A 26,425-nucleotide genomic window follows, 5' to 3' on the forward strand; every position below is an offset into this window, starting at 1 on the left:
GACTTCTGCCAGCACAGAAAATGTTCCGTTCACATTTAATTCTAAGAGTGCAAAAATAATTCTATGTATTTTTGTTTCTCCATTCTTAGGGGGTGTGGCAGGTACTCTTAGATCTGTGGGCCCAGTTCTGCTACCCTTACTTATTGTTGAGTGACAATAACTGGCTTGAGTATTTACATTGACTTCAAAAGGGAGTACTTGACAGAGTAGGTGCTACTCAATGTGATTGCAAAACTCAGCCTTGGGTATCAACTTTAACAACAGGACTGCTGACTCTGCAGTCTTTTCTCAAGTGAATAGTTCCATGATTGGGTAGTCACATTAGGGCTGCAAGGGCAGGTATTTTATTGGTGTAATGAGGTATACATATGTTGCAAGGTCAGTGAATCACTGAGAACATAGACCAGCTTTTAAAGGTCTTTAGGCACCTAAACAGGTAGTTAGATACCTAAATCCACCATGTAGGCACCACTGGCATTTTCAAAGTTGTAGCTCAGGTGCTGCCTACCCTCCCAAGATTTCCCTCTGTCCGCATTTTCAAAGCGGCCTAAGTGCTGCTGCTACCCTGCAACTAATGAACTGCTCAGAAGCCAAAGCCCGGAGGCCCAGAAGCAGAATTCTTAAACTAGACAGGGTGGCTTATCTTGCCAGGACTCTGTCCTCTGGCATGCTCTGTTATCTGTCAGACCTTGCAGCACCAGGGCCAGATGCAGGCCACAGATAGGTGCTGGGGCAACATAGCATCTCCACAAAAGACAACCAGGGCTTGGGGAAATATAGGGTGAGTGTGAGAAGGGAGTTAAGTTTGAGCAGGAGTTGGAGATAAATATGGGAGTGGAGGGGTTGGCTGCTAGGGCATGAGATACCTACATGACTTACCTAGTTTAGGCTGGTTTGTGGCTGAGGATCACGAGAAGGGGGAGGTGCCGATCTCTGGTCCATTACACAGGCGCACCAGGCCTAAGCCCCTTTCCTCTCCTCACCCCTTCCTATGGCATTTCACTCCTGGCTAGCTTACACAGATCCTGGCTCATCTGGCTGACTTCTGAGGATCCCTTTGCTAGGCATTTAACTACCCCCATGAACTTTATAAGGAGCCTTGATGCATGGAGATGCCTAACTCAGGGCTGAAAATTCCACTAGGTGGCAAGCTTCCTAGGAGGTAAGCATTGGTCTTCTCAGTCCAACAACACCTAAAGCCCTTTAAAATCAGCCCCTATTTGCCTAGGACAAGTTTGACAGCAATGCTGGCATTTTAAGCAATGTGTCCATTTTGTACCTATTTCTGATCTGCCACATGGTGGTGAGGCTGCTTCTGAAATTTTTTTCTCCCAGAGTTAGTTCTTCTTTCTTTTTCAGTTCTTGATAGGTGGATAGACTGCAGTTTTGTTTCCTTGTTCTGATCTGGTTAGTCTGAACGCTTCGGCATAACAATGATCAGAATGACACAGTCACAGGATCATTGTCACTGATGCTGAGGGAGAAACGGAAAGGACGTTTCAAAGTCCAGTTTTTCTCTTTCATCGAGTCCTAGTGCGCTGGCTGATAAAATCCATGGCACATGCTGAATCTCTCTTCTCTTTTTTAGTACAAGCCTTTCACTTCCTGCAAAAGCTAATTGTGAGTGACCTGCTCACTGTTTTGTAAAGGAAACTTTTGCTACTAGGCAAGCCCAAGTCATTTTTGAAAATGGCAGTTAGGCTCCTCACTCACTCAGGGTCTTTTGAAAACATTATCCATTGTGTATTTGTAATGGAGATGGGCCCAAATTGCACCTTTTGGATTTCAACACTCCCAAAATCCAGGATTGTTCAGATTGGTGTTCAGAGGGTATGATTCAGGCATCTCTCTCAGGAAACAAACTGGGAACCTCTTTATTCACACTGGAAAGATATCACTAGCTGGTGTAGTTACACTGAAGTCAGTGAGACTGCTTGTGTAGGCACCTGCCCACCAGTGGGAGTAAGGGTTTCATTCACTATATGGCATGGACTTGTAACCCAAGCATAATGGAAACATTCCCAAGGCCTGTTAAAATGCAAGGAAAAACAAAACACCATTAACAAACTCCCAGAGAGGAATGGTGCATGCTATCGGCCAAGTGCCTTCCTCAAGTTTCCTTCCTAACCTTGAAACACTGGAGTTGTTACAAAAGATCCAAAGCCTGCCTCTTCCCTACTTGCAACACACCCAGGGGAGTGTGATCCTCAGAGCTAAGGCGTAATCATGCTAGGAAGTGAGGGAGCGGGGTGGAGGGCAGCAGGAGAATGAAGGTGGGTGGAAGGGAAGGAGAGAAGGTGATAACAGGAGAGTAGGGAAAGATCCCATCAGAGTGGCGGGGAAGAGATAGGTAGGAGGGAGCCGGCCGAGGAAACTATCTAAAGGGGGAGGAAAAGTAGGCTGGAGTGAAGGGTACAGTCCAGGCAGAAGGGGTGGGGAATTTAGCTAGGGGCGTGCCAGGAAGGACAGCGAGCTGCTCCAGGGGGCGGGCCGGCAGCTGCGAGCGCAGATCCAGAGCTGCGTCGGTGCGTGTGAACCTGTCGCCTGCCCAGCTGATCGGAAACCAGGTGCGTTCAGTGCGCCCCCTGGGCCGGGGCGCGTCGGGGGGGCGGGCAGACGCTGTGGGGTGCGGGGTGCCTCCCGGTTGCCACTTGTGTGCTGCGGGGGCTACATGGCTCACGGAAACCCAGCAACGCGCCTTCCCCGCATGGAGCCGAACTCCAGCCCGAGAGTCAGAGCTGGGCCCCAGGCGCAAAGTTCAGCTCCAAACTTCCTTCGGTTCGGGGTCCCTCCGGCGCGAGTGGATCCCCAAAGTGGATCCTTCTTGGCTGAAGTTAGGAAGAGAAAGGGCCAGGGAGCAGCGATGAGTGAATTGTGCCGTTGCGAGACACTGATTGGCTTTGTGTTCTGCAAACTAGGCTGCTGTTTTCTTAAGGGATGATCGTGTTATTCTTGTGACTGCAAGTAATGCTTTCTATCCCTGTGCACGCACTCCCATCCAGATGAAGGGGACTCCCCCTGTGTCCGATAATTTTAATGAGGCAGTTTTGCATGGGCAAAATTGCTTCCTTCCCTAGGTATTTGCAGGATTGGGACTCATGTTTGTATATTTCAAAACATAACAAACACCTAAGGTTGTGTGGACAAACTTGAAATATTTTAAGGCGATTGCAACCTACTTACAAATATTCAGCTCTGAAATAAACAGGGTCCCAAATGATTTAAATTACTTAAAAAACAAAACCCTCCACTGAGGATATATTACTCCTGTGGCCCGCCCCCAAATTAATTAAACTAACTTTGAAAGTTAGTGTAATTACATGTAAAACTTTGACCTGAGGAAGAACTCAGTGCTTGGGATGTCCTCAAGATGCAGGGTAAGGCAGTAATTCTTCTCAGTGCTTTTTGCCATGAATGAATTACTTGTGTATTTAAAAAAAAAAAATCAAGTCAGCATGATTGTGAGTACACTGACCTATCCTTGTGCCCACTGTGTACAGGGATGATGCAAGGAGAAGGCTGATAAGGTTTGTTAGTATGAAATTGCAGAGTCATGGCTCTGAGCAAGTGAACTGGCCTCTGAAGATAGGAGGATTAAACAAAGACTGTGAATGGCTTGCCAACTACAGAACCAGTTTCTCCTCCCTTGGTTTTCACACCTAAACTGCTAGAACAGGGCCTCATCCTCCCTGATTGAACTAACCTCATTATCTCTAGCTTGCTTGCATATATATACCTGCCCCTGGAAATTTCCACTACATGCATCTGACAAAGTGGGTATTCACCCACGAAAGCTCATGCTCCAAAACATCTGTTAGTCTATAAGGTGCCACAGGATTCTTTGCTGCTTTGTCAGAGCAGGAGTACTGTGCTAGAGTTGCGAAATTCTTTAGACAGATGGCAACTGTAGTGAAATACGTGAAGTCCTTTTTGTGGATCCACAGAATGAAAAAAGACTATGAATCAAAATAGGTGGTATGAGGAACTGCGGGGTTGAGGGAGACCACAAGATCTTTATCCATGTTTGCAAGAGAGGAAAATGTTGAACCACTGCTCTTGAGATGCTGAGGCCATGTTGATATTACATGTTAAAATGTTCTTTAAATTGATTTAGATATAAAACCTGCATGCGGATACTCTTAAATCAATAAATTTGTTTATCTCAATCTAGTTTTAACTGATTCTTTATTAATTCAAGATCAATTGATATAAGCCAATTTTAAACCAATTTAAATGTATCCACACTGTGGTTTTGCCCTAGTTTAACTAAATCAGGGGTTCTCAAACTGGGGGTTGGGACCCCTCAGGGGGTCATGAGGTTATTATGGGGGGTCACAAGCTGTCAGCCTGCACCCCAAACCCTGCTTTGCATCCAGCATTTATAATGGTGTTAAATATATAAAAGTGTATTTAATTTGAGGGGGGGATCACACTCAGAGGTTTGCTATGTGAAAGGGATCGCCAGTACAGAAGTTTGAGAACCACTGAACTAAATGATCTTTAAAAGAACACACACAGTTAAACTAGTGCGATTTGGGTCTGATCTACATGACACAGCTTACATGGACCTAACTATGTTAGTATACACACTACAGCATTGTTCCTGCTGATATAAGTGCCCTATGACTCTGACATAGTAACTCCATCTCCACGAGAGGCGTAGGGCTCGTGTCAATTTAGTTATAGCGATGCTGTGTCTGTGTAGTCACAGTGTTGAAACTGCATTAGTTACATTGGCTGTTGATTATCTTGTCAATTTCAGGGCTTCAGCCCCGGGCTCTCTGCTCAGGAAAGCGAGAAGCCCAGGTGGCTGCCCCCCCGCTCCCCAGGGGGAACAGAGAGGCAAGAGCCTGGGGAGGCAGCTGGGTTCCTGGCAGGGTGCTGCATGGAGCTGAGAGCCCTGGCTCTCAGCACACTGCCCATCTTCAGTTGGTGAAGCGCTCCTGGTGAGAACATGCACCACCAACAGAAGGAGGGTAGCATGGACATCAGCCACTGCAGTAATTACTGCAGTGGCAGTAAATTGACCTAACAAAGGTCAACTCAAGTTTGTAGTATTATTATGCCTGTAGAGTATAGACAAGGCCATTCCACAAAGCACTTGAAACCATTTTCTACAGAGAGTGGCCTCGTTTTGTAGCTTCTCCCTGTACTGAACTTTAACAGGAGTGCTATGCACAGGAGGCTTGAAGCGTCAGGCCTGCAGTTTGCATCTATGCAGAATTGCAGAGAGCAAGATTTAAACCAAACAAAAATGACATGCTGGTGCTAAAGCTTCTGGCTGCAACAATGTGGGCAATGGGCTATTAATCACAATTGTTGTGGAACTGTGACAGACTGGCATGAGTTAACATGGTTCTGCTACATGCGTGGACAAGATCTCTGAGATCTTCCCACTTGAGCTTTGTAGAGTCCAACCAATTCTTTGGGTATGTTTACACTGTGATAAAACACCTGCCACTGGCCCATGTCGGCTGACTAGGGTTGAGGCTGTGGGGCTGTAAAACTGCAAGGTAGATGCTCAGGCTGGAGCCTGGGCTCTGAGATCCTGTGAAGGGGAAAGGTCCAAGAACCCAGGCTCCAGTCCAAGCCTGAACATCTGTCCTGCAGTTTTATAGTCATGCAGCCCAAATCAGCTGACATGAGCTGGCGATGGCTGTGCTGTGAGTCTTCTATCACAGTGCAGATGTACCCTAAGCTTATGTCCACAGTAAGGAAAAAAGGTGTTAAAATCCTAGTAAAGACAAGGCAGTTGGAGTTTTGCCGCAAGTTAGCAGGTCAACCCTAAACTCCTCCATAGTGTTTTCTTTGATCTGATAATACATGTGAAAACTGCAAACTGCCTTGTCTTCACTAGGATTTTAACACATGAGAATTCACCTTTCCTTCCATCCCTCCCAACCCCCCACCCCCATGAAGACAAGGCCTAAACTTAATAGAAGCTTGGAGCTTCTGAGATCAGTTTTCACAAATACAGAAAATAGGTAAATACAATGTTATAATGAGCATTGGTTGTGACTCCTGTAGTTAGGACTATTATGACCCTTTCTCTGAGACACTGTCATACCACTGTTAGCAACAGGCCTTGGCTGTTCAGCAGGCAGACTCTCTCAGGCTGCAGAAGTGCCCTTTTTTGTTTTACTTTCTTTTTTTTTTTGATGGTCCCATGAAATTCTGTTAATCTTTGCTGAGAGAAATGGTTAAAGAATCACTGTTTCTTTTCTCTCACCAACGTTTCTCAAGCGACTATTGCAAGCATGCCACATTGCCTTGGGCACATCTGAGAGTTGCTGTAGTGGCATGTTGGGGAAAGGAGCTGGAGTGGGCTTGGTTCCTTCACCTCCAGGTCTAGCACTTGGCCCTAGTGATCTGTACCCCAGTCTGGGAGCACTGCATAGAGTAGAGGCCCCACCACCACCTAGTGAATGTGTGGGACAATGGACAGACATTAGCTGATCTGGGTCCATCGACTATCCCGTGGACACAGCTGCTGATGTCCCACAAAACTAGGGATAACAATCGCCTTCTGTTTCTAGCTAATGCAGTCCTGTAGTTGAAGTGGAAGCAGTCTATGCTGCAGTGCTGAAGGGTCAGGTCAAGATGGTTACGCATGATAGAACTTGTTTTTCTCTCTCTTTTGTAAAAAGAAAGTCTAACCCTCCGAAATCACCTACAAAAGAGCTGTATTGAAAAATAGTAATTGCGGAGTCAAACACTTGTAAGTTAGGAAATGCCAGATTTACGGTTGCCCGAGCAACCTGAATTCGACGCCCTTATGTGTGTGTCTTATGATAAAGTCTCTAATTACAGGATCACATACTATTTTTTCTACAGGATGCCTGCCTCCTTCAGTGCATAGGTTGGTTGCATGAGGGGTCAGAATTATGGCTGCATGGGCAGCCACAAATTTAACCTTTACTAACTTTCAAGTGCATGACTTTGCAACCCAAATAATGGTGACCTTAATGTAGGTTTTTGTTGGTGGTGAGTTTTTTTTTGTTTTGTTTTTGGTTTGGTTTATGGGTCCATCAAGGGGCCCCCTGATATTATAAGCCACCTGACTTTGCTCTTGTGACTTATGAACAGAAAACCTACAGCAAAATAACTCTTCAAATTATTCTTTGGGGCAGGGACTGTCTTTTACAGAATACTTGTACAGTGTCTAGCACAGTGGGGCTTTGATCTCATCTGAGGAGCCTAGGCAGTACTGCAATACAAATGTTTTATTTAATCTTGATTATTTTATGTAACATATAGCTCTGACATAAAGATCCATCCTCTCCAGAACATTATGCTGTTGAGAACAGTCTCCATGGAACTCCTTTAAAAAGCCTTGGGAAAAGAATTTGCAGTTGCCTATTCTTTTCTCGTTAACCAACTTTTTTTTTTTTTTTTTTAGTGTAATCTTTTCCTGCTAATGGGGGTAAAACCTGTTCTTAAAAATGCTTTCTAAAGGGGTAAAATACTTAAGCAAGTTTTGCTTTGATTACAAAGCAGGGTCATGTGTCCCTGAGTAGATGGAAATGAAGTGGTTACCTTCAAATACTGATAATGCACTCAAATATGTGAATAGCTTTATTCCAAAAAATGAGGTACTCATATCTATTATTTAAATATCATACTAATACATATAGTATGTTGCTGATACTTCTAAGTAAAAATAAAATCATTCTTCAACCCAGAAGAGACCTACCGTATATACTAGTTCATAAGCCGAATTCTTTTTAGTAAAAAAGGGAAGCACCAGAGAAGGGGGTCAGCTTATGAACAGGTATAGAGGGGGAGAGGTGGGACACAGCCCCTCTCCCCAACAGAGGGAGCAAGGAGAGGCACCACAGCCAGAAGGGAAGAGGCAGGGCCAGAGTCTCTCCCCTTCTGGCTACGCTGCTCTCTCCCCAGCCTCCGAAGCAGCTGCAGCTCCGGGGCTGGCAGGCTGCAGCCGTGCTGCTTGGCCCCACCCCCCAGAGCAGGCTGTGGCCACGCCGCTGGAGCATGCTGCAGCCGTGCCACCTGACCCAGCCCGCTGGAACATGCTGTGGCCACACCGTCCACCTTAGCAGCTCCAGTCGGGCCAGAGACATCCTCCCCAGATAAGGTGGGAAGGGATGGGATGGGGAGAGTGTGGGGGTCCTGGGGTAGGGGTGGGGGGTGGTCACAGGGTTACTCCCCTGACTCCTAGCTTCTCCCCCCTAAAAAATTTCCCCACCAGTTGCTGTGCCGGCCCGTCAGGGTAAGCAACTGGGGCACTGGGACACTTTGTTTACTTAGGTTTACCTCCGTGCCTGCGGGCACTCGAGGTAAACAAACCATCTCGGCCTGCCAGCGGCTTATCCTGATGGCCTGGGAGCCAAAGTTTGCTGACCTCTGAATTATAGGGTCGGCTTATGAACGCGTATAAAAAATTTCCATTTTCTTTATCCATCTTGGGGGGGGGGGTCGATTTTATAAATGAACCGGCTTATGATCGAGTATATACGGTATTTCTGGCTACCATCATGTACCCTGTAACCAGTTCTGATTCCTAAACAGTTTAAAATAAACAAACAAAAATGCCAAATCTGATGCTTCTGTTCTTTACAGAGTACGAGCAATTTATATGTGGGGAAAGGAACGGGGTGTGTGTCTGTGTATCTGTGTGTGAGAGAGAGAGAGAGACTCACACACACACAGACAGACAAACACACAAGACAGTGAATCACTAAAAGCACTAATACTTTGTTTTTAGTATAAATGTTCATTTGTATGTATAAGTGTTTTAAGAGTGTATTGGCAGCTACCCATGCCTTCCCTGCTCACACTTAAAGGTCACCAACAAAGCCAAGTGGGCGGAATGGATTAGCACCCTGCTTCTTTGCAATATAATACCGAAGACTGCAATTCTCTTTTTTGGGGGGTGGGTTTAGTGCCCTTTTAAAAAAAACAAAAAACCCCAAACATAAATAGAATCACAGAAATGAAGGGCTGGAAGGAATCTCAAGAGGTCATCTAGTCCATCCGACCCATCTGAGGCAGGATTCAATATACTTAGACAATCCCTAACAAGTGTTTGTCTAACCTGTTCTTTAAAATCTCCGATTATGGGGATTCCACAACCTCCCTAGTCTAACCTGTTCTAGTTCTTCACTAATTTTTATAGTTTTTCCTGGTATTTAACCTACATTTTCTTACTGCAGACTAAGCTGATTACTTCTTTTCCTGCCTTCAGTGGACATGGAGAACAATTGATCACTGTCCTCTTTGTAATGACCTTTCACATATTTGAAAACTGTTATGTCCCCTCTTCGCTTTCCTTTAGGCCTCGTCTTCCGGTGTTCACGCTCTTTACCTTTGCTTTTTGTAATGTCATGACTGTACTCAGGGCCGGCTTTAGGCCGATTCCCCGGAATAGTGCCCCGTGCCTTACGCGCCTTTTAAATTTTTTAATTCTTTTTACATACCCAGTGGCGGTGTAGGACTTCGGCAGGGGGTCCTTCACTCGCTCCAGGTCTTCAGCGGCATTTCGGTGTCGGGGGCAGTCCTTCAGTGCCGCAGAAGACCTGGAGTGAGTGAAGGACCCCCCACCACCGAAGTACTGCCGAAGACCTGGACCGCCGGGTATTCAAATCGGGCCCTGCACTTCTTAAAGCTGGCCCTGACTGTACTAGCAAGCAAGTTTACTTAAAATATCTGCTCAATTTGCAGCACCAGTCAGCAAACTACAGAATGCTCAAACCTGCAGAAGAGCTCTGTGTAGCTTCAAAGCTTGTCTCTTTCACGAATAGAAATTGGTCCAATAAAAGATACTTACATGGCTGCAACAATGCTGTAAACAGAATGTTAAGAGCCATTCGGAAAGGGATAAATAATAAGACAGATAATATGATAATGCTGCTGTATATATAGCTATGATACACCCACATCTTGAATACTGCATGCAGTTCTGATTGCCTCATCTCAAAAAAGATATATTTGAGTTGGAAAAGGTACAGAGAAGGGCCACAAGAATGATTATGGGTATGGAACAGCTTCCATACAAGGAAGAGGGAAGGGATAGCTCAGTGGTTTGAGCATTGGCCTGCTAAACCCAGGGTTGTGAGTTGAATTCTTGAGGGGGCCACTTAGGGATCTGGGGCAAAAATCAGAACTTGGTCCTGCTAGTGAAGGCAGAGGTGTCATGGTATAATTCCCCAATCTGAACCTTAGAGTCCAAAAATGGGGGACCAGCATGAATTCCTCTAAGCTTAATTACCTGCTTAGATTTGATAAGATGCCACCACCCAAAAAATTATAGTGTTTTGAGGCACTCTGGTCCCCCAAAAAACCTTCCCTGGGGACCCCAAGACCCAAATTCCTTGAGTCTTACAGCAAAGGGGAATAAACCATTTCCCCCCCTTCTCCTTTCTTCCTCCCAGATCTTTCCCTCCTTGGGTACACTATGAGATCACCGTGATTCAAACTCCTTGAATCACAACACAGAGAAATCAGGTTTTTTTTCTCCCCTTTCTCTCCCCCTCCCAGGCGTTCCCTCCCTGGGCTATCCTGGAGAGAGGGACAGATTCAAGCTCCGTGAATCTAAACAAAGGGATTCCACCTTTCCCCCCTCCCTTCTCTCTCCCTGTCTCTCACCAATTTCCTGGTAGGTACAGGCTCAATTCCCTTGAGCCTCAACAAGGGGAAAAAATCAAACAAGTCTTAAAAAGCAAAACTTTTAATAAAAAAGAAAGAAAAAAGTAAAAGTTGTCTCTGTAATTTAGATGGTAAAAGTTACAGGGCCTTTCAGCTTATGGACACTAGAGAGAAGCCTCCCCCCAGCAAAATACAATTTTAAATACTCCCAGCAAACTACACATTTGCAAATACAGAAAACAATCAAAAGACTAAACTCGCCTTTTCCTGATACTTACTAAAATTAGAACAGAAGAGATTTTTTCAGAAAGATTGGAGGAATCTGCTTACATGTCTGGTCCCTCTCAGAATCCAGAGAGAACAAAGCAAAACCCAAAAAACACAAACAAAGGCTTCCCTCCACCGAGATTTTAAAGTATCTTGTTTCCTGATTGGTCCTCTGGTCAGGTGTTTTTGTTTTACCATTTGTTAACCCTTTACAGGTAAAAGAGACATTAACCCTTAACTATCTGTTTATGACAAGGGGGCTGGACTCGATGACCTTCCGAGGTGCCTTCCAGTTCTGGGAGATAGGTATATCTCCAATTATTATTTATTTATTTAGAGATTAAAAAGATTCAGACTGTTCAGCTTAGAAAAGAGATCGGCTATGACAGAGGGCTATATAGTCATGAGTGATGTGGAGAAAGTGAATAGGAAAGTGTTATTTACCCCTTCACAGAAAACAAGAACCAGAGGTTGCCCAATGAAGTTTGTAGACAGCAGATTTAAACCAACATAAGCAAGTACTGCTTCACACGGTGCATAGTGAGCCTGTGGAATTAAAAAAAAAATAATTGGGAATTTCATAGAGGATACGTCCATCAGTGGCTATTGGCCAAGATGGTCAGGGATGCAACCCTATGCTCTGGGTAGCCCTAAACATCTGACTGCCAAAACCTGAGAGTGGACAACAGGGAGATGGGTCGCTCGATAATTGCCCTGTTCTGTTCATTCCCTCTTAAGCATCTGGCATGCCTCGCTGGGTTATATGGATCATGAGCCTGACCCTCTACAGCCATTCTTAAGATCTTGTGGATATTTATGGGAAAAACAAGTTGTAAATGAGTGTTTTTGGGAAGCATATTTTGAAGTTGTGGATGTAAGAACTTGTCCCAGAAATATCATGCAATAAGTTACACTCACCCAGTCAGGTAACAGACAGTACTATGTACCCAGCCATAGCAAACCAAAATATTTTGATTTATTTCCAGAAATTGTTTGGTGAATAATCTTGAATAACAAATAAATTCAATCATCCTATTTGTGAACAAAACAGAAGAAGTGGCTAAAGTGTCAAATATTCCACCAGAAAATATATAGCTTTGATATAGTTCTGATTTTTGCCTGGGATACTTGGTTTACCACTCCTACTCTTAAAAATCTAAACACACAAAATAGCATGGAATCTCTGACAGAAGTGGTTAGAATTTAATACTATATAACTTCTGTAAGAGAGTGGCTTAGTCCCAATCTGCCACTACAGGGCCCTGTAATGCCTTGTTGGGGTATCTGTTTTGTTCTGTCTCAAGTACCACCTACTGAATCCCCAACATATAGGAGTGTTGTTCGGTGCCTCCAGTTGAAGTAGACATAAGTCTCTATGGCATGTTCTTGATGAAAACAAGACTGATTAGATACATTTCTTCTCCTGTCTTTTTTTCTTCCAGTGGTGGTCTGGTGGAGACTTTTGACAACCCATATCTATATCCTGAGCAGGCTCAAATGCATGCAACTTTAATTATTCTGCTAGTAATAAAAGTTCATTATATGATATTAAGTGGAAAGATAAACTTAGGACTGTCTCATCGCACCCACCGAACTTGTGAGGGAAAAGACAGTGAAGAAGTCAGTCTAACTTCATGCTAGGGGAAAGTCTTGACTACATTTATAGTGCTGATGACTGAAGGTGTATTATGTTCTGTAATTAAACTGTTTTTCTTTGTGTGATTGTTTGTTAAATGTTTTGGCTGCATATTTTCATGACTCAATGAACAATTCCTTGAAAAGGAGAACTATAGAGCACCAAGAGGACTTTTTAGAGTTGCAGCTTAGTGAAGATAGAGAGTTTAGGCATAGAGTTATTAAGTCACAGCCTTAATTATGGCATCGCTACAGCGCTGCTAAGGAAAGCTGTTCTAGTCAATGTATCATCATACTTCCATTTGTTACACTCTTGGTCTAAATTTTCTCTTGTAGGTCTTCAGTGAGATACGCAGAAATGGCTGAACTTGCCCAGCTAATTGACAGCGAGGTGTTCCTGGCTTATGCTACCTACACAACCATTGTCCTTTTAAAAATGATGCTAATGAGTGTTATAACAGCATTCTTCAGAATAACAAGAAAGGTAAAAAACCAGGGATGTAATGTGGCAGAACCGATTGAGATTCACATTAAAATACAAAAATATCAAAAGTATCTCTTCCCTTTTCTGCTTTAAATACTGATTATTATTATTATTATTTATTATTATTATTGTTCTAATAATATTCAGTTCCTTTCCTTAGTCTGGTGGTGCTTCATTTAATGTCACTAATAGAAAATGCCTACCACTGTAATTAAAAGGGAGTCTCTTTTACAGACACATTTGAGTTACTGTATCTTTCTGCTCCTGAAACTATTCCATTCTTCTATATAGAAATCCTTGTGGATTCTCTCTTGTTGCGCAGAACGCGCTGTCTCTTGAGCACATACCTTATAAAGCAGATATTGTGTGATTTTTTTTTTGTGTGCCAAACTAACCAAATAATAATTGGGGGTGGGAGGGTGGGGAGGAAATGCACAGATTTCCAAGCTGTGCGTATTGCAGTATTCAGTCTGGAAGTAACAAAGGACTGTATAGCTAGGTGAGAGGAGAGGTAATGCCCTCCTAACTGGTTTAAAGGCAGATGAGAGGGGAGAAGCCCACCTGGCTACTGCTGCCACATGGGAATCTGAGGGAAGAAAGCAAGCAAGCTGGCAGCAATTATATCTACCATCTCTTCTAGATGGCTTCCCAGACCAATCATACCACTTCTGTCTTGGCAAGGTTGAGTTTCAGTCAGCTTCCACTTTCTTCCAGCCCTCACTATAACTGAGGCCTCATCCACACACACAGATTGTATTGCATTAAGCTGTATTGTTATAGTTAGAGCAGTACAGCTCTACTAGTGTGGACACAGATCTACTGATGCAAAGCAGCTTTATACCAATATGACTGTTCCCAAATGGGAATAAGCTATACTGATATAAGGCACCTTTTTTACCAGTATATCTGCTTCCACACTAGGGCATGTAGCATTATAACTACATAGGAAAAAAAATCCCACACCTCACTCACGTAGTTCTAGTACAAAAGCTGTTATGTAGAGTAGGCTTGATTTTTTTTTTTCAGTTTTGGCATTTTACAAGGCTTTGGTGCACATATGTAACATCAGTTAGGATTACTAGGATGTTAGGGATGTTCTTTAAGAGAACCCTTACACCAAGCTGCAGGAAGCTTTTATATCTTAGCAAGAAGAGCTGCATTTCTTCTAATGCATTTGGTGGGGTTGCGTGTTTGTTTGAACAGGCATTTAGTAACCCAGAAGATACAGTAACGTTTGGCAAAGGTGAGAATGCTAAGAAGTACCTGCGGACTGACCCAGACGTTGAACGTGTGCGCAGGTAATACCACAGAAGTCTATCAGAACGATTCTTGGGTAGCAGAATAAAGCTATTTTAGAGAATGAATTACAGCCCATTTTCTCTAGGTCCCATATATAATTTGTTTTGTTTATGTGGTAATCTAATGGAACAAGTGTCTAAAGAGAACACAATCTGATCAGCGTATGTATTCTTAATTTTATATATGTATTTAAATATTATTTATCTGGGTGGGCAAGGGCTGATTGTGAATGAAAGCCTGATCCTGAGCAATATCCAATGTGTGTATGACGTGGGGAGGGGGGGCGAGGAAGATTGTAAACTAAGCTTAAAAACTGGACTGACCTTCAGTGGGTGATAGTAAGTATAAATAAGCTTCTTATGCAACTTGCACACGAACAGCTGTGGTTACTGACCTTTCCTATTCAACTCTTGCTAATACAAAGGAAATGCTGAGGAAGAGGAATAGTGTATTACCTATTCAAATCATGGAATTCAAGATAATATCACAGGGCCCAGTCTGGCGAGGTGTTGTACTGAGTAGGAGTTGAGGCCTTTTCTCTCTTTGCATAATGGAATCCACAGGTTCCCTACTGTTGCACTAGTTATACAGGAAGATATAATCCTATATTGTGTTAAAAAAATGGTGATGTGTCACTTAGCAGTGTATTAGAAGTTAAATGTTTCCATTCTGCCATGAGCCTTTCTCTAGGGGCTGAATATTGGTTTGAAACTTTTTTTGCTTTTATTTAGCTTGCGGTGACATTCATCTATACTCTCACAAAAATATTACTTACAGATACTTTTTGACAAATCATTACTAATCCCCCTGCTGTCCCCCCGAAAAAGGAAATTTTTCATTTAATTCAACTTTAATGAAGACTAGTGACTTATGTGACATAGTATAAAAAAAAAAAAGCAAAGCAAAAGGGATTTTATCAATATAAAAATGGCTAATAAACATGGCCCACAACTCTTTCTCCTAATGGCTTTAATGTGAAGTTATATCTTTATTCACACTGCTGGGGAGCAAGCTATCAAATGTCAGTGATGGGGAAGACTCTTTTAATATAAGCAACAAGACTCTTTGGAACCATCGCTAGGAATCAAATGCATCCTTGCAAAGGTAGATTTATGTAGAGAGGATTCCATGTATCCTGATTTCCAGTTAATGGAAACATATTGCTGGGAACCAATCCCATCCCATTAACATCACTGTGAATGGGATTTGGATATTGGCACTGGTTTACTACCAACTCTTTTGGGAAGAAATCCCCCAGGTGAGGGAAGGTTTGTGAGGCAGCAGCCAAGGAAGGAATTGCTGGTACACCTTCCCTCACTGCAGCCCTGCAAACTTGTGGCTGGTGCTCTTCTGTTCCAGCTCCTCCTTCTGCAAACCTGCCTGCACAAAGGCAGTAACAGGCTGCAGGCTGGGAAGTGAGGCTGTGGGCAGATCAGTAGTGGGGAGAGGGGCTGCAGCCTGGATGCCAGAGATGCAGAGTGCCTGAATTTTTCGGGCTGCACCCTGCTTCAGGAAGCTGCATCCAGGGAAGGAAGTGCTGTGATATGCTGAGCCCTAAGAGAGAGCTCAGGGAGAAGTATGATGCAGCCCCAGTACCTCTGCTCCATGTAGAAAGCCCTGGCATCTGGGCTGCAGCCTTTCTCCTTACCACTGTCCGGCCTGCAGGGCTGCAGCCAGGAAAGGCATGTCCTTGCACTACCTTCTCTGGCTACAGCCTCGCAAACTCGCTGTCCATTTATTAGCAACTGCTGGATGGTAGCAATTTTTTGCTGGCCACGTAGGGATTTTTAATAAGTGGAATCTACTGTAGTTCCTTGAAGTCTGTTCTGAGTGACCACCAATGAGTCCAGGGCACTTCTTTATAAGCCTGAGGGGTTTCTCTGAGGATACTGGCCAAAAGTTCCCCATCTCCCCCTCTGTTGTGCAGTGAGTTGTTTGCTAGTGTCCACTTGGATGATGTGCACAAAAGTGGCTGCATTTCAGTGAGAAGTCATTCCTGTACGTGTATAGCTTCAAAAAGGTGAAAAGGCCATGTGAAGGTAGAGTAAATTGTCCATGTAGGATACACTGTTATTTAAAAAACAAACAAACACAAACAACCTACTAGAATTACACACACAAATCAGTGTTAAGATTCTGTCCTAAGCCCTCCTCCCCCAAAGCCATAGACAGAGCCATAATTAGGCATGTTAGCACCCAGGGTGAGCAATCATATTTATAACCCCTACTGTTTTTTTCCCCATTATTTTTCCACCCCGGCGGCTTTGCACCCTGGGTGACTGCCCCGCTCGCCCCACCCTGGTTATGGCCCTGGCCATTGATTCCTGTGTTGATGCTTCCACAGAACAGTTAACGCAGCCCAGTTCAACTTACTCAATTAACATTGCAACACACATTCTTTTTACAGCAGTGGTTAACTTTATATGGTGTTGGCAAATAGTTATTATGGGTTGTTGTTTTTTTTTGCAAACTTCATGACAACTGTGAAGAATGAATTATATTGTAAGAGTGATTTAGTTTCAGTTGGATTTATTAGTGTAAGAAGAGGACTAATAACATTTCTATGTTTAATATATATTTTTAGTGCGTTTCTGCTTTTATGATAAAAAGCAATGCAAACAGTTCCTAATCTGTTACTGGCTAGCAGGCAAACCTAAAATAATTAATGGTAGTGCCAGACAACAAAGCACTTGCTTGAATTAAATTTTCCCAAAGTTGTGGAAGCAGAGGAAGAGTTCTATGGGAGGTGTGGAAGAGCATTTTCAGATCTGGGGTTTTGGTTTGGGCCCATTTCAGATAATTTGATTTATGGCATCAAAATAACAATACCTGAAAACTGTGTGGCCTACCAGTGGAGAAGAAACAACCAGAGGAACAAATGGGACACTCATTAGGCCAGAGTGCTCAAAAAAGAATGTTCTGCAAGATGGCTGACTGTCAGGCACTTTGATTGGAAGGAATAAACTATTTGTGTGTTGAAGTTTGTCATGAAAATGAATTCATAAAGGCAATGCTGCAGACTATCAAGGATAGCTGAAATAATGCATATTAAAGTACTTTCTAAAGAATTCATTAGACTGACTATCCAATACAGCTTTAATATTTTGGAGTGCTTTTCAGTTAAATTGTACCTCCAATGCACTCCAGGAATTACAGCTATAAAATTTAAAATACAAAATTAAAGCCAGGGGAAAGGGAAGGGAATTGAGGGACATGCCCTTAAAAAAATATGTTTTTCATATTAACTCTTTATTGAGTCTATGATTGTACATCACGGGTTCTCAAACTGGGGGTTGGGACCCCTCAGGGGGTCGTGAGGTTAGTATATGGGGAAGGTCATGAGCTGTCAGCCTCTACCTCAAACCCTGCTTTGCATCCAGTATTTATAGTGGTGTTAAATTTATAAAAAAGTGTTTTTAATTTATAAGAGGGATCATACTCAGAGGTTTACTATGTGAAAGGGATCACCAGTACAAAAGTTTGAGAACCACTAATGTGCATAAAGATAAATGTGTGTTAATCTGGTCCTTAGTTGTTAGCACTGCTTTGAAGATAAAGTAGAACTTTCTAAGTCTTTTTTAAACCAATGCTTTATTCTGTACAACAACTTTCTTTCCCCAGAGGCCACCTGAACGACCTTGAAAACATTGTCCCGTTTATTGGCATTGGTCTGCTCTATGCCCTGAGTGGCCCTGCTCTGTCCACAGCCTTGCTGCACTTCAGGATCTTCGTTGGGGCTAGAATCTTTCACACTATTGCGTATTTGACGCCTCTCCCCCAGCCCAGCAGAGGCTTGTCTTGGGCAGCTGGGTATGCAGTTACCATCTCAATGGCATATAGGGTGCTGACAACTGGATTGTACCTGTAATTAGAACACAGCCTCATCACCCCCTAGACATTCCACACGAAGTTTCCAATAGTACACTAGATTAAACATGGCTATCTTAAATGAACTGTCAAATCTTCGTAACAATTTTTACATGGTGACGAGGGCTGCATTTTTAACAAAGAAGCTCTTCATTCCTGTTTTGAAATGTTTCTCTTCAAAGCAAAGAAGTTCCCTCCCCATGTCCTCTCTATTCACAGTCTGCTCTGCCAAAAAACATTAGTTTGAATGTTCTCCCTGTGATTTGTTGAAGGCTTAAGATTCTGAACATACGACAGTGCTGTATCTATAGCGTGTATGGTGATTTTCTACAGATGCACTCTTTTGGGCTGTATCTCCGAAGCCTAAATCAATAAAGACAAGAAAAAAAAATAAGTGTGTTTGAATTTTTGTTTTTGTTTTGACTCCTCTAACTGCAGCCAGCAAATAGGATGTCACAATGAATCAGAGAGAGATTCAAATCATACAGTTCTTTTGAGGAATGTTTACCTTAATAATAAGATATAGCAAGTAATGCCAGGCCTTGCAAAGAATTTTTGATGAAATTGTTGTTGGTGTAATCCACTATGGGATTACAAAATGAAACTCCAGCAGATCAATTTTCTCAGGCTAATAGCATATTTAATATATATGTATTTTTTTTTCTGGACTAGATTCTGTTTTGTTACACAGGTGAAAATTTTAATTAACTTTTTGGAGTTACTGCAGATTTATGGCTGTGTAGCAGCCCTTTTGAGGAGGGGCTTCTTCATGATGGGAAAGAACCACATAAGAGAGAGAGCTAGAGTTTGCTTATGTATATTCCTGGAAGATACATAGGTGACTATCTACTGAATGCATATGTTGTGGTTTGTTTCAAAAATAGATCAATAATGGAAGATCTTGCTCAGAAAGTGCAGGATAAAGCTTAAACTTGCTGCTGATGTTAATTTGAATGTGTGAATGTCACAAATGTTTCATAAAATACCAAAGCAGTGCTTGAATCTTTCATGTCTATTCTCTGTCAGTCTTACTCAATTAAGATCACTGGGTTCACATTCAGATGTGTTTGAAGAAGTGGCTACTTTTTTTAACCTACGGTGTGTGGTGCATAGGTCGTTACCAAGAATGAGCATAAGTTCCAGCATCAGAAGCCAATGCCTACTATGTAACTGCTCTTTAATAGTTACATTAGTTAATCTTGCTGCTGCTTTACCCCAAAATGTGGTCTCTCTCTCTCTCCCACTAGAGCTGAGCCATGCTGAATGGGATAGCTCAGTGGTTTGAGCATTGGCCTGCTAAACCCAGGGTTGTGAGTTCAATCCTGGAGGGGGCCATTTAGGGATCTGGGGCAAAAATCTGTCTAGGGATTGGTCCTGCTTTGAGCAGGGGGTTGGACTAAATGACCTCCTGAGGTCCCTTCCAACCCTGATATTCTTTGGGTACATCTACACTACCCGCCAGATCAGTGGGTGGTGATTGATCTGAAGGGGCTTGATTTATCGCATGTAGTGTAGACACGATAAATCAATCCCTGATCGCTCTCCCATCAGCTGCTGAACTCCAGCTGGGCGAGAGGCGGAAGCAAAGTCAACTGGGGAGCCGTGACAATCTAAGATACGTTGACTTCTGCTACGCTATTCTCGTAGATGAAGTTGCGTATCTTAGATCGATTTCTAGTGTAGACCAGGCCTATGATTCTATGAAAGGCAGTCCAGGCAGTGTCCTGAGAACACTCTCTCTGCTTCCCCTTTCCAGAGACATTTATTTCCCCTCCCCTCTGCATGGGTGAGGTTGCAGTGCTGTGAGGCATGTTAATTATGGATGCTCAAGAAAATCAATAGCTTGGCAGGCAGGAGTGACTCTTGCAGCCAATTGACATTTTCCCATGTCCCCGCCCTATCTTGTGTTCTTTTAGTTGCAAAGTGACAGAGTTGCAGCATTGCTTCTGAATTGGAGTGTTCCTTGCTGCGGTGTATCCTACAGCTTCCAGGCTATTGAGCTAGTCTCATTTTGTTACACTTTGGCAAGGAGAAAAAAACAACAATATCGTATTCAGGAATATGATCTTTAACTCCATCCGCATCAAATTCCTGTACAGAGGTGAAACATTCCGAAGATAAATACTTAGGGCCTAGCTTTATTTCTGTGATCCTACATTTGAAACAAAAAAACTAGTTTTGAGTCCTTTCTATTTTGCTAATCAGCAACAAAGCTCTAAACATATGCTTCTTAGCTAAGAAATAAGAGAAACTAGATACTTGTGGTTGTACAATATTCTTTTTCTCTTACAGTTGATTACTAAAAAAGTATATTTTGTCTTCCTCTCCCCCTTTCTCCCCATAAAAAGCAAAACAAAAATCTGTGTACATATAGTTAGGAGCAATGATTAACCTACAAAACCTACTTACTGCTGTATCAGTTTCAAAGAAACTCCTATTTCCAACTCAATGGGAGGACCTTGAGTAGATTTTCTGGGTAGGTCTCTGCTTTAGGATATGTGATGTGCCCATGTCATTTTCACTGGGAAGATATTAAAACAATATGGATCCTTTTAAAGATAATAAGGGATCACAAGCTATGGTAGACAAATGTAGTAATTAGGTGAGCTAATTTTAACCCTTTTGGGATACAATCTATTTTACTGACTTACTGGGGACTGAGGAGTTCATAAAACCATACATCTTTAAATCACAGTAGATAAGGTGCCTAAGTTGCCATATGGTGTATTGCATTGTTTTTATGTCCTTAAAACCACATTGCAGTGACTTCTAGTGCACTGAAGGCACTGGGATGTTGAGTTCTTCATTGATGTAACTCCTCCTACTCCCACAATTGCAGCGAAAAATGGTTTGTATAACTGATCACTTGTAAGATAGGTCAGATCTTAGCTGATTCTGTTATTTAAATTTCTAACTATTAATTATTCAAATATCAGACAATAAGTGTCTTTCTTTCAGTGCAAGATGCAAGACATCTGGGAAGGACTCCATTTGAGTTATCCATTACTTTTAAGCAACATGACTAGCTCCTGTACCAATTTATTAGAGAATAAAGCAAGAAGGATAAAACTAATTCAGGCTTGCTTCTGGCTTAGATCATTTGCCTCTCTTTGGTCAGCCAAATGTGCAAAAATTTGCAACATCTGAAAATATGGAAGGAGTGGGGCTTGTGGGTCTGGGGATCTAGCAGAGATGGCATTTGAGGTTGGTGCTGCTAGGGTTTGCACTATACTAGGATCAGGGTAGACAATGCAACTTCCTGTATTGGAAGCGAGACAGGGCACTGTGGTTGTCACTCTTGTCTTCTCATGAAATAACTGCATCTCTGATTGCAAGGCTAGCCATTTTGTGCAGCCAGATAAGCAGAGAGCTCATGGGAGTGGCTAGGACTGGCTGGCCTAAACATACTCTTATTCTAGGAATGCAGTTCTTGGGTTTGCACGGAAAAAGGTGCAGCTAACTGCTCACCCATTTGGCTGGCTTAAAAGAGCCAATTCTCATTGAAAGTTTCTTGCTGCCTCAAGCCCCTGCCAGTCTCTAAGGGCCGTGATGGACCCCAGAAGTCTCTTCTGTGCAAGTTTCTCATGGCATCTGAGGCACTTGCCTTTACTCAGAGCTTGGGCGAATCCTTGAGGTGTAGTCCTGCTTCATGCTCAGGTATGGAATAAAAGTAAAAATCTTATTTACTTGAGCTGTGCAACTCCCACTGAAGCTGATATGCTGCACAGATTTTAAAAGTGTGGACTAGTGGCCTGAGCTCAAGACCAGAGAGCTGGAAACTCCTGCACTCTGATCTCAGCTTCAGTGATAACCCCCTTTGTGACCTCAAACAAGGTTGCTTAAACCTCTGTGTCTTGGTTTCCATATCTGTAAAATGAGATGATACACGTCTACCTTGTTTGTAAAATGCAATCAAGAAAGTTGCTATAAAGGTGTGACAGGATGTCCAGTCACAATGGGTGAGATTTTTTTAAAGGTATTTAGGCACCTACAGATACGGATGGGTGGCTGGTGGGATTTTGAAAGAGCTTAAGTGCCTAACTTCCATGGAAATCATTTCTTTTCTGCCTTCATCACTGCCTTGTTGCTTTTGAAAATCACACCAGCACCTGTCTTCATCTTCAGGTGCCTAAATACCAAAATCTGGTCCAATCCTCCTTTTGGACAGGGGCTGTTTTCTCAAGCACTTGGGGTAAACATTTCAGAAATACCTAAGTAATTGAGCCCTGGTCTACATTACAAAGTTAGGTCAACATGAGCCATCTTGTGTCAACATAGTTGTTCCTGTGTCTACACTTAATTTTGTTTCCCACCGATGTAAGCATCTCATTACAGTGGTGCAGTCAGTCCACCTCCCTGAATGGCATTGAACCATGGCTGATGTGTTAAAGTTGGCTCAGCATGAATGTGAACACTGCATTACCTGTGTTGGACCCTAACAGTCCTCCAGCAGCTGTCCCACAATGCCCAACAACACTGACCGCTCTGGTCACAATTGTAAACTCCACCGCCCAGGAATCATGGATACTAGAAGGCACCCCCACCTTTAAAGCACTGAATTTTTTAAATCCCTTTTCCTGATTGTCCAGTTTGGCAAGCACATCTTGCTGTTCTCCATTGTTTGCACAACTGCTCAGCTGGTCATGCTGGCTACATGCATGGGATCTTGTGAAGGGGCTGGGGCACACCCTCACACTGACAGAGAAGAGACTAATGAGCACCTCTGGGCAGTTCAACGCCAACCAGGCACACTTTCAAAGCTTGTTCTGCCTGGACGGGGGAACTTAAAAGGGAAAACTTGTCATAGGAAGGGGTGATGAACAGGGAGGAGGCTGCCTTGCCTCAGACTGCTGATAGGGCCTCTCTAAGGACTTGTCTGCACTGGCACTTTACAGTGCTGCAACTTTCTTGCTCAGGGGTGTGAAAAAACACCCCCCTGAGCGCAGCAAGTTTCAGCACTGTAAAATACCTGTGTAGACAGTGCACTAGCACTGGGAACTAGGCCCCTCATGGAGGTGTTCGGGTTTTTTTAGAGCACTGGGAGAGCTCTCTCCTATCTCTCTGCTGTGACTACACAAGCCAAGCCAGTGCTTTAACACTGCCAGTGTAGACTAGACCTAAGAGAGAGAGACCAACAAGCCTCACTGTTTCCGAAGCTGTACTACCGAGCCTCAGGGCAGCATGCCCCATGAGGAGGGGCTGAAGGTGGGCCTTGTGCAGACTAAGCCCTAAGGGCTGACCCAGGAAGACTGCCTGAGTTCAGGTCAATCTTGTTTCTTTTCCATTTCCCATGGACTCCCCTCTCTTAACAGGGACGAATGAGGGGAGAGGACTTTTCTTTGGTTTGTTTGCTCCCAAGAACCCCTTAGGTGTTTGCTGGGGGCTGGGGGCAGAGAAAGACATTGAAGGACCTGAAGCTGGGCCCGGAGGAGACTTGATGGGACCCCTGCCCCCCACAGGTATCCTGTGCCTGTAGGGAGAAGAGGCTTTGCCAGCACATCTACAGACCAGCCACAGAAATGTGAACATCTATGAGCAGATTGCACTGGCGGTGCAGGAGAAGGGGTTGACAGAGCTGAACAGCAGTACGGCATGAAACTGCAGCAGGCATACCAGAAGGCCAGGGAGGCCAGCAGTTGATCTGGTGCCAAGCTACAGACTTGACACTTTACAAAGATCTGTATGCCATACTTGGCAGAGATCCCACCACCACCTTGCAGACCACAGTGGATACCTCAGAGGAGCCTGAGATACAGGCACCTGGCATAAACAGCCAGGGAGAGGAGGAAGAGAAGAGGAGGATAGAAAACTTGCAGTGTGTGTGTGGGGGGGGGAACAGTTATTCCATGAGGCAGGACCTGTTTGAGACTCCAGTTGGTCCCATCATTCAAGCACCAGCAAGACCAGTGCAGGGGAAGAAACCTCTAACAAGTGCACAAATGTATTTCCTGTTACAGTGAAGGTGCCCCCAACATAGCAGGACACAGCTATTGCCTTTTCATTAATTTACTTGTACTAGAAGAGGTATCAGTACAACAAAGTCGTAGAATTGTTACCTGCTTTCCTTTCCCCTGTAGAACTGTGGGGGAGGGGCACATGGAGAAGATTGTTTATGTACACAGGCAGCTATAACCATTGGGATACATTTCTCCCTGAAATACAATCTTGTGAGTAAACAACGCCTCTTCAATCTACCAAAAGCATTATTCAATTGTAATTCTGCGCCAGCTTTCTTTGGTGCTGTCCAAGTGCCTAATGTATGGCTTCATGGGGAATAAGAGGTAGACTGGGTCCCCCAGCATCATTACTAGTACTTCAACATCACTAATTTTAATTCACCTGTCAGAAAAGAAAGTCCCTTGTAGCTTTCTGAACAGTCCTGTTTTCTTAAAGATGTGTGTCACTCACCTTCCCTGAGAGCCAACACTGATGTCATTGAAGGGTCCTCAGTGATCCACCAGTGCTTGCATAACCCTGGAAAATAGCCCTTTTTGTTGTACAATGTGGCAAGGTGCTCTGGTGCCAACACACGGATATGCCTGCCATCTAATGCTCCATCACAATTCAGGAACCCCATTGCTAGAATTCCATCCATTATATCTTGCACATTGATGAGAGCCGCAGTCCTGAGTACCAGGAGCCGATTAATGGCCCTGCACACTTGCATGAAAATGGCCAACTATTTACAGCTGCTCCATGAATGCCACTGATGATCTTGAATTGATTCTCACTATGTCCCACAGCAATCTGACCTCCTGGAAATCATGATGTTCCCCACACCTCTTCTTGCAGTTTTGCAAATATGGGAGGATCGTGTGACCTGTGCTTTCCGTGCTCATGACAATAGTGCAGAGCTTTGCAGGCTCCAGGCTTCTGTCAGAGATGGTGGACACTGACAAGTCCATTGTGGGTTCATAGGATTTTCAAAATAGACATGAAAATTATGGGATAGAGATGGCATTATGGGGTGGAGAACATTGCATGATGGGAACTTGATCCCACAGTCCCAGTCACCCCCATGTAATTCATTTCTGCCCCACCATGTATAGCCAAAACTTCCCAAAAGACAGTGTGCTGGTCGGTGGCAATTTACATACTGGGACACGTCCCCGTGGTGCTCTGCACTGTGCATTGACAAGCATTCCTGGTGAGTAAGCACAGCATCGATGCAAGGAGTCAAATATGCACTCGCACAAGCAATATACTAATTGTGTCAGCTTTATGCTGACGTAACATGCATCGGCAAAAGTTTGTAGTGTAGATGTGCCCTTAGGCACCCAAGACTATATCTACAGTGTACTGGCAGCAGCATGTAGTGTACACATAGCTACATGCTGCAGTGAAAAGCAGGCTGCTCCCGCACTGCAGTGTGTAGCTATATGATGCAATGAAAGGCTTTGGCAGGGAGAAACTCTGGCAGGTCCCAGAGGTGGGGAAAGGCTTCTGCAACAGGGAGCTGCCAGAGCCTTTCACTGTGATAGAGATAGCCGGATACTATATTGCTAGTGTAGATGGGTGAAGGGGGCACCACTTCAGTGGTAGATCACTTAAGGGTTCAAGAGTGCATTTGCTCACCTAAGAGTGTCTTATTGTCTACACTGCTATTTGTACCTGTGCAAGGTGGCAGTGCAGTGTATGTACTCTGTATGATACTGTAAGGAGTGTGCAGTGTAGACATATCAATCTCAACAGAGGGCAGATTTAAGTTCCAATTGACTTAGGTATTTTTGAAAACTTTACCCATAGTAACTTGGAAGCAGAGCTGAGTGAAATTTTTCAGACAAATTTTATTTGCTGAAAAAGGCAGTTTCAGGTCCACCAGTGCTATTTGTGAATTTGCATCAAATTTAGTGACTAGTTTTAGCTTGAAAAAAAGTTACTTATGTAAAAAACTCAAATCATTTTGACTTTTTCTAACAAAATATTTTGGTTTTTCATTTCAAAATCACATTTCATTTTGAAATTTGACTAAAACTCATTTATTTTAAAAGGGTTAAACCTGAAAGCTAAACACAGCATTTAATTTGGGGATGAACAAAACATTTTGGTTGACCTGAATTTTTTGGGGGTGGGTGTGTGTGTGTGTGTGTGTGTGTGTGTGTGTGTGTGTGTAGGGGAATATTGTTTTGCTGAAGAAAACTGAAAAACATTTGTTTTGGCTTGACCCAAAATGATTTTTTAATTATTTTTGGTACGACAAGTGAACTGAAAAAAAATCAATTATTCTCACAGCTTTCTTTCCTGGAAAGACCTGCTCTTGAATAATTC

The 26,425-nt window shown here is 43.4% G+C and overlaps 1 protein-coding gene across 1 annotated transcript; it reads left to right on the forward strand.

The window, feature by feature from the left end:
- Positions 1–2,632: 2,632 nt before the first annotated feature.
- MGST1 (microsomal glutathione S-transferase 1) lies at positions 2,633–18,563 on the forward strand. Its single transcript, XM_050969571.1, is given in 5 exon segments — positions 2,633–2,793; positions 2,795–2,833; positions 12,844–12,991; positions 14,195–14,289; positions 17,912–18,563. Coding segments are annotated over 5 exon segments (651 nt in total). The 5' UTR covers positions 2,633–2,671; the 3' UTR covers positions 18,159–18,563.
- The last annotated feature ends 7,862 nt before the right edge of the window (positions 18,564–26,425 follow it).

This window comes from Gopherus flavomarginatus, chromosome 1, assembly GCF_025201925.1.
Source record: "Gopherus flavomarginatus isolate rGopFla2 chromosome 1, rGopFla2.mat.asm, whole genome shotgun sequence".
Classification (NCBI taxonomy): domain Eukaryota; kingdom Metazoa; phylum Chordata; order Testudines; family Testudinidae; genus Gopherus; species Gopherus flavomarginatus.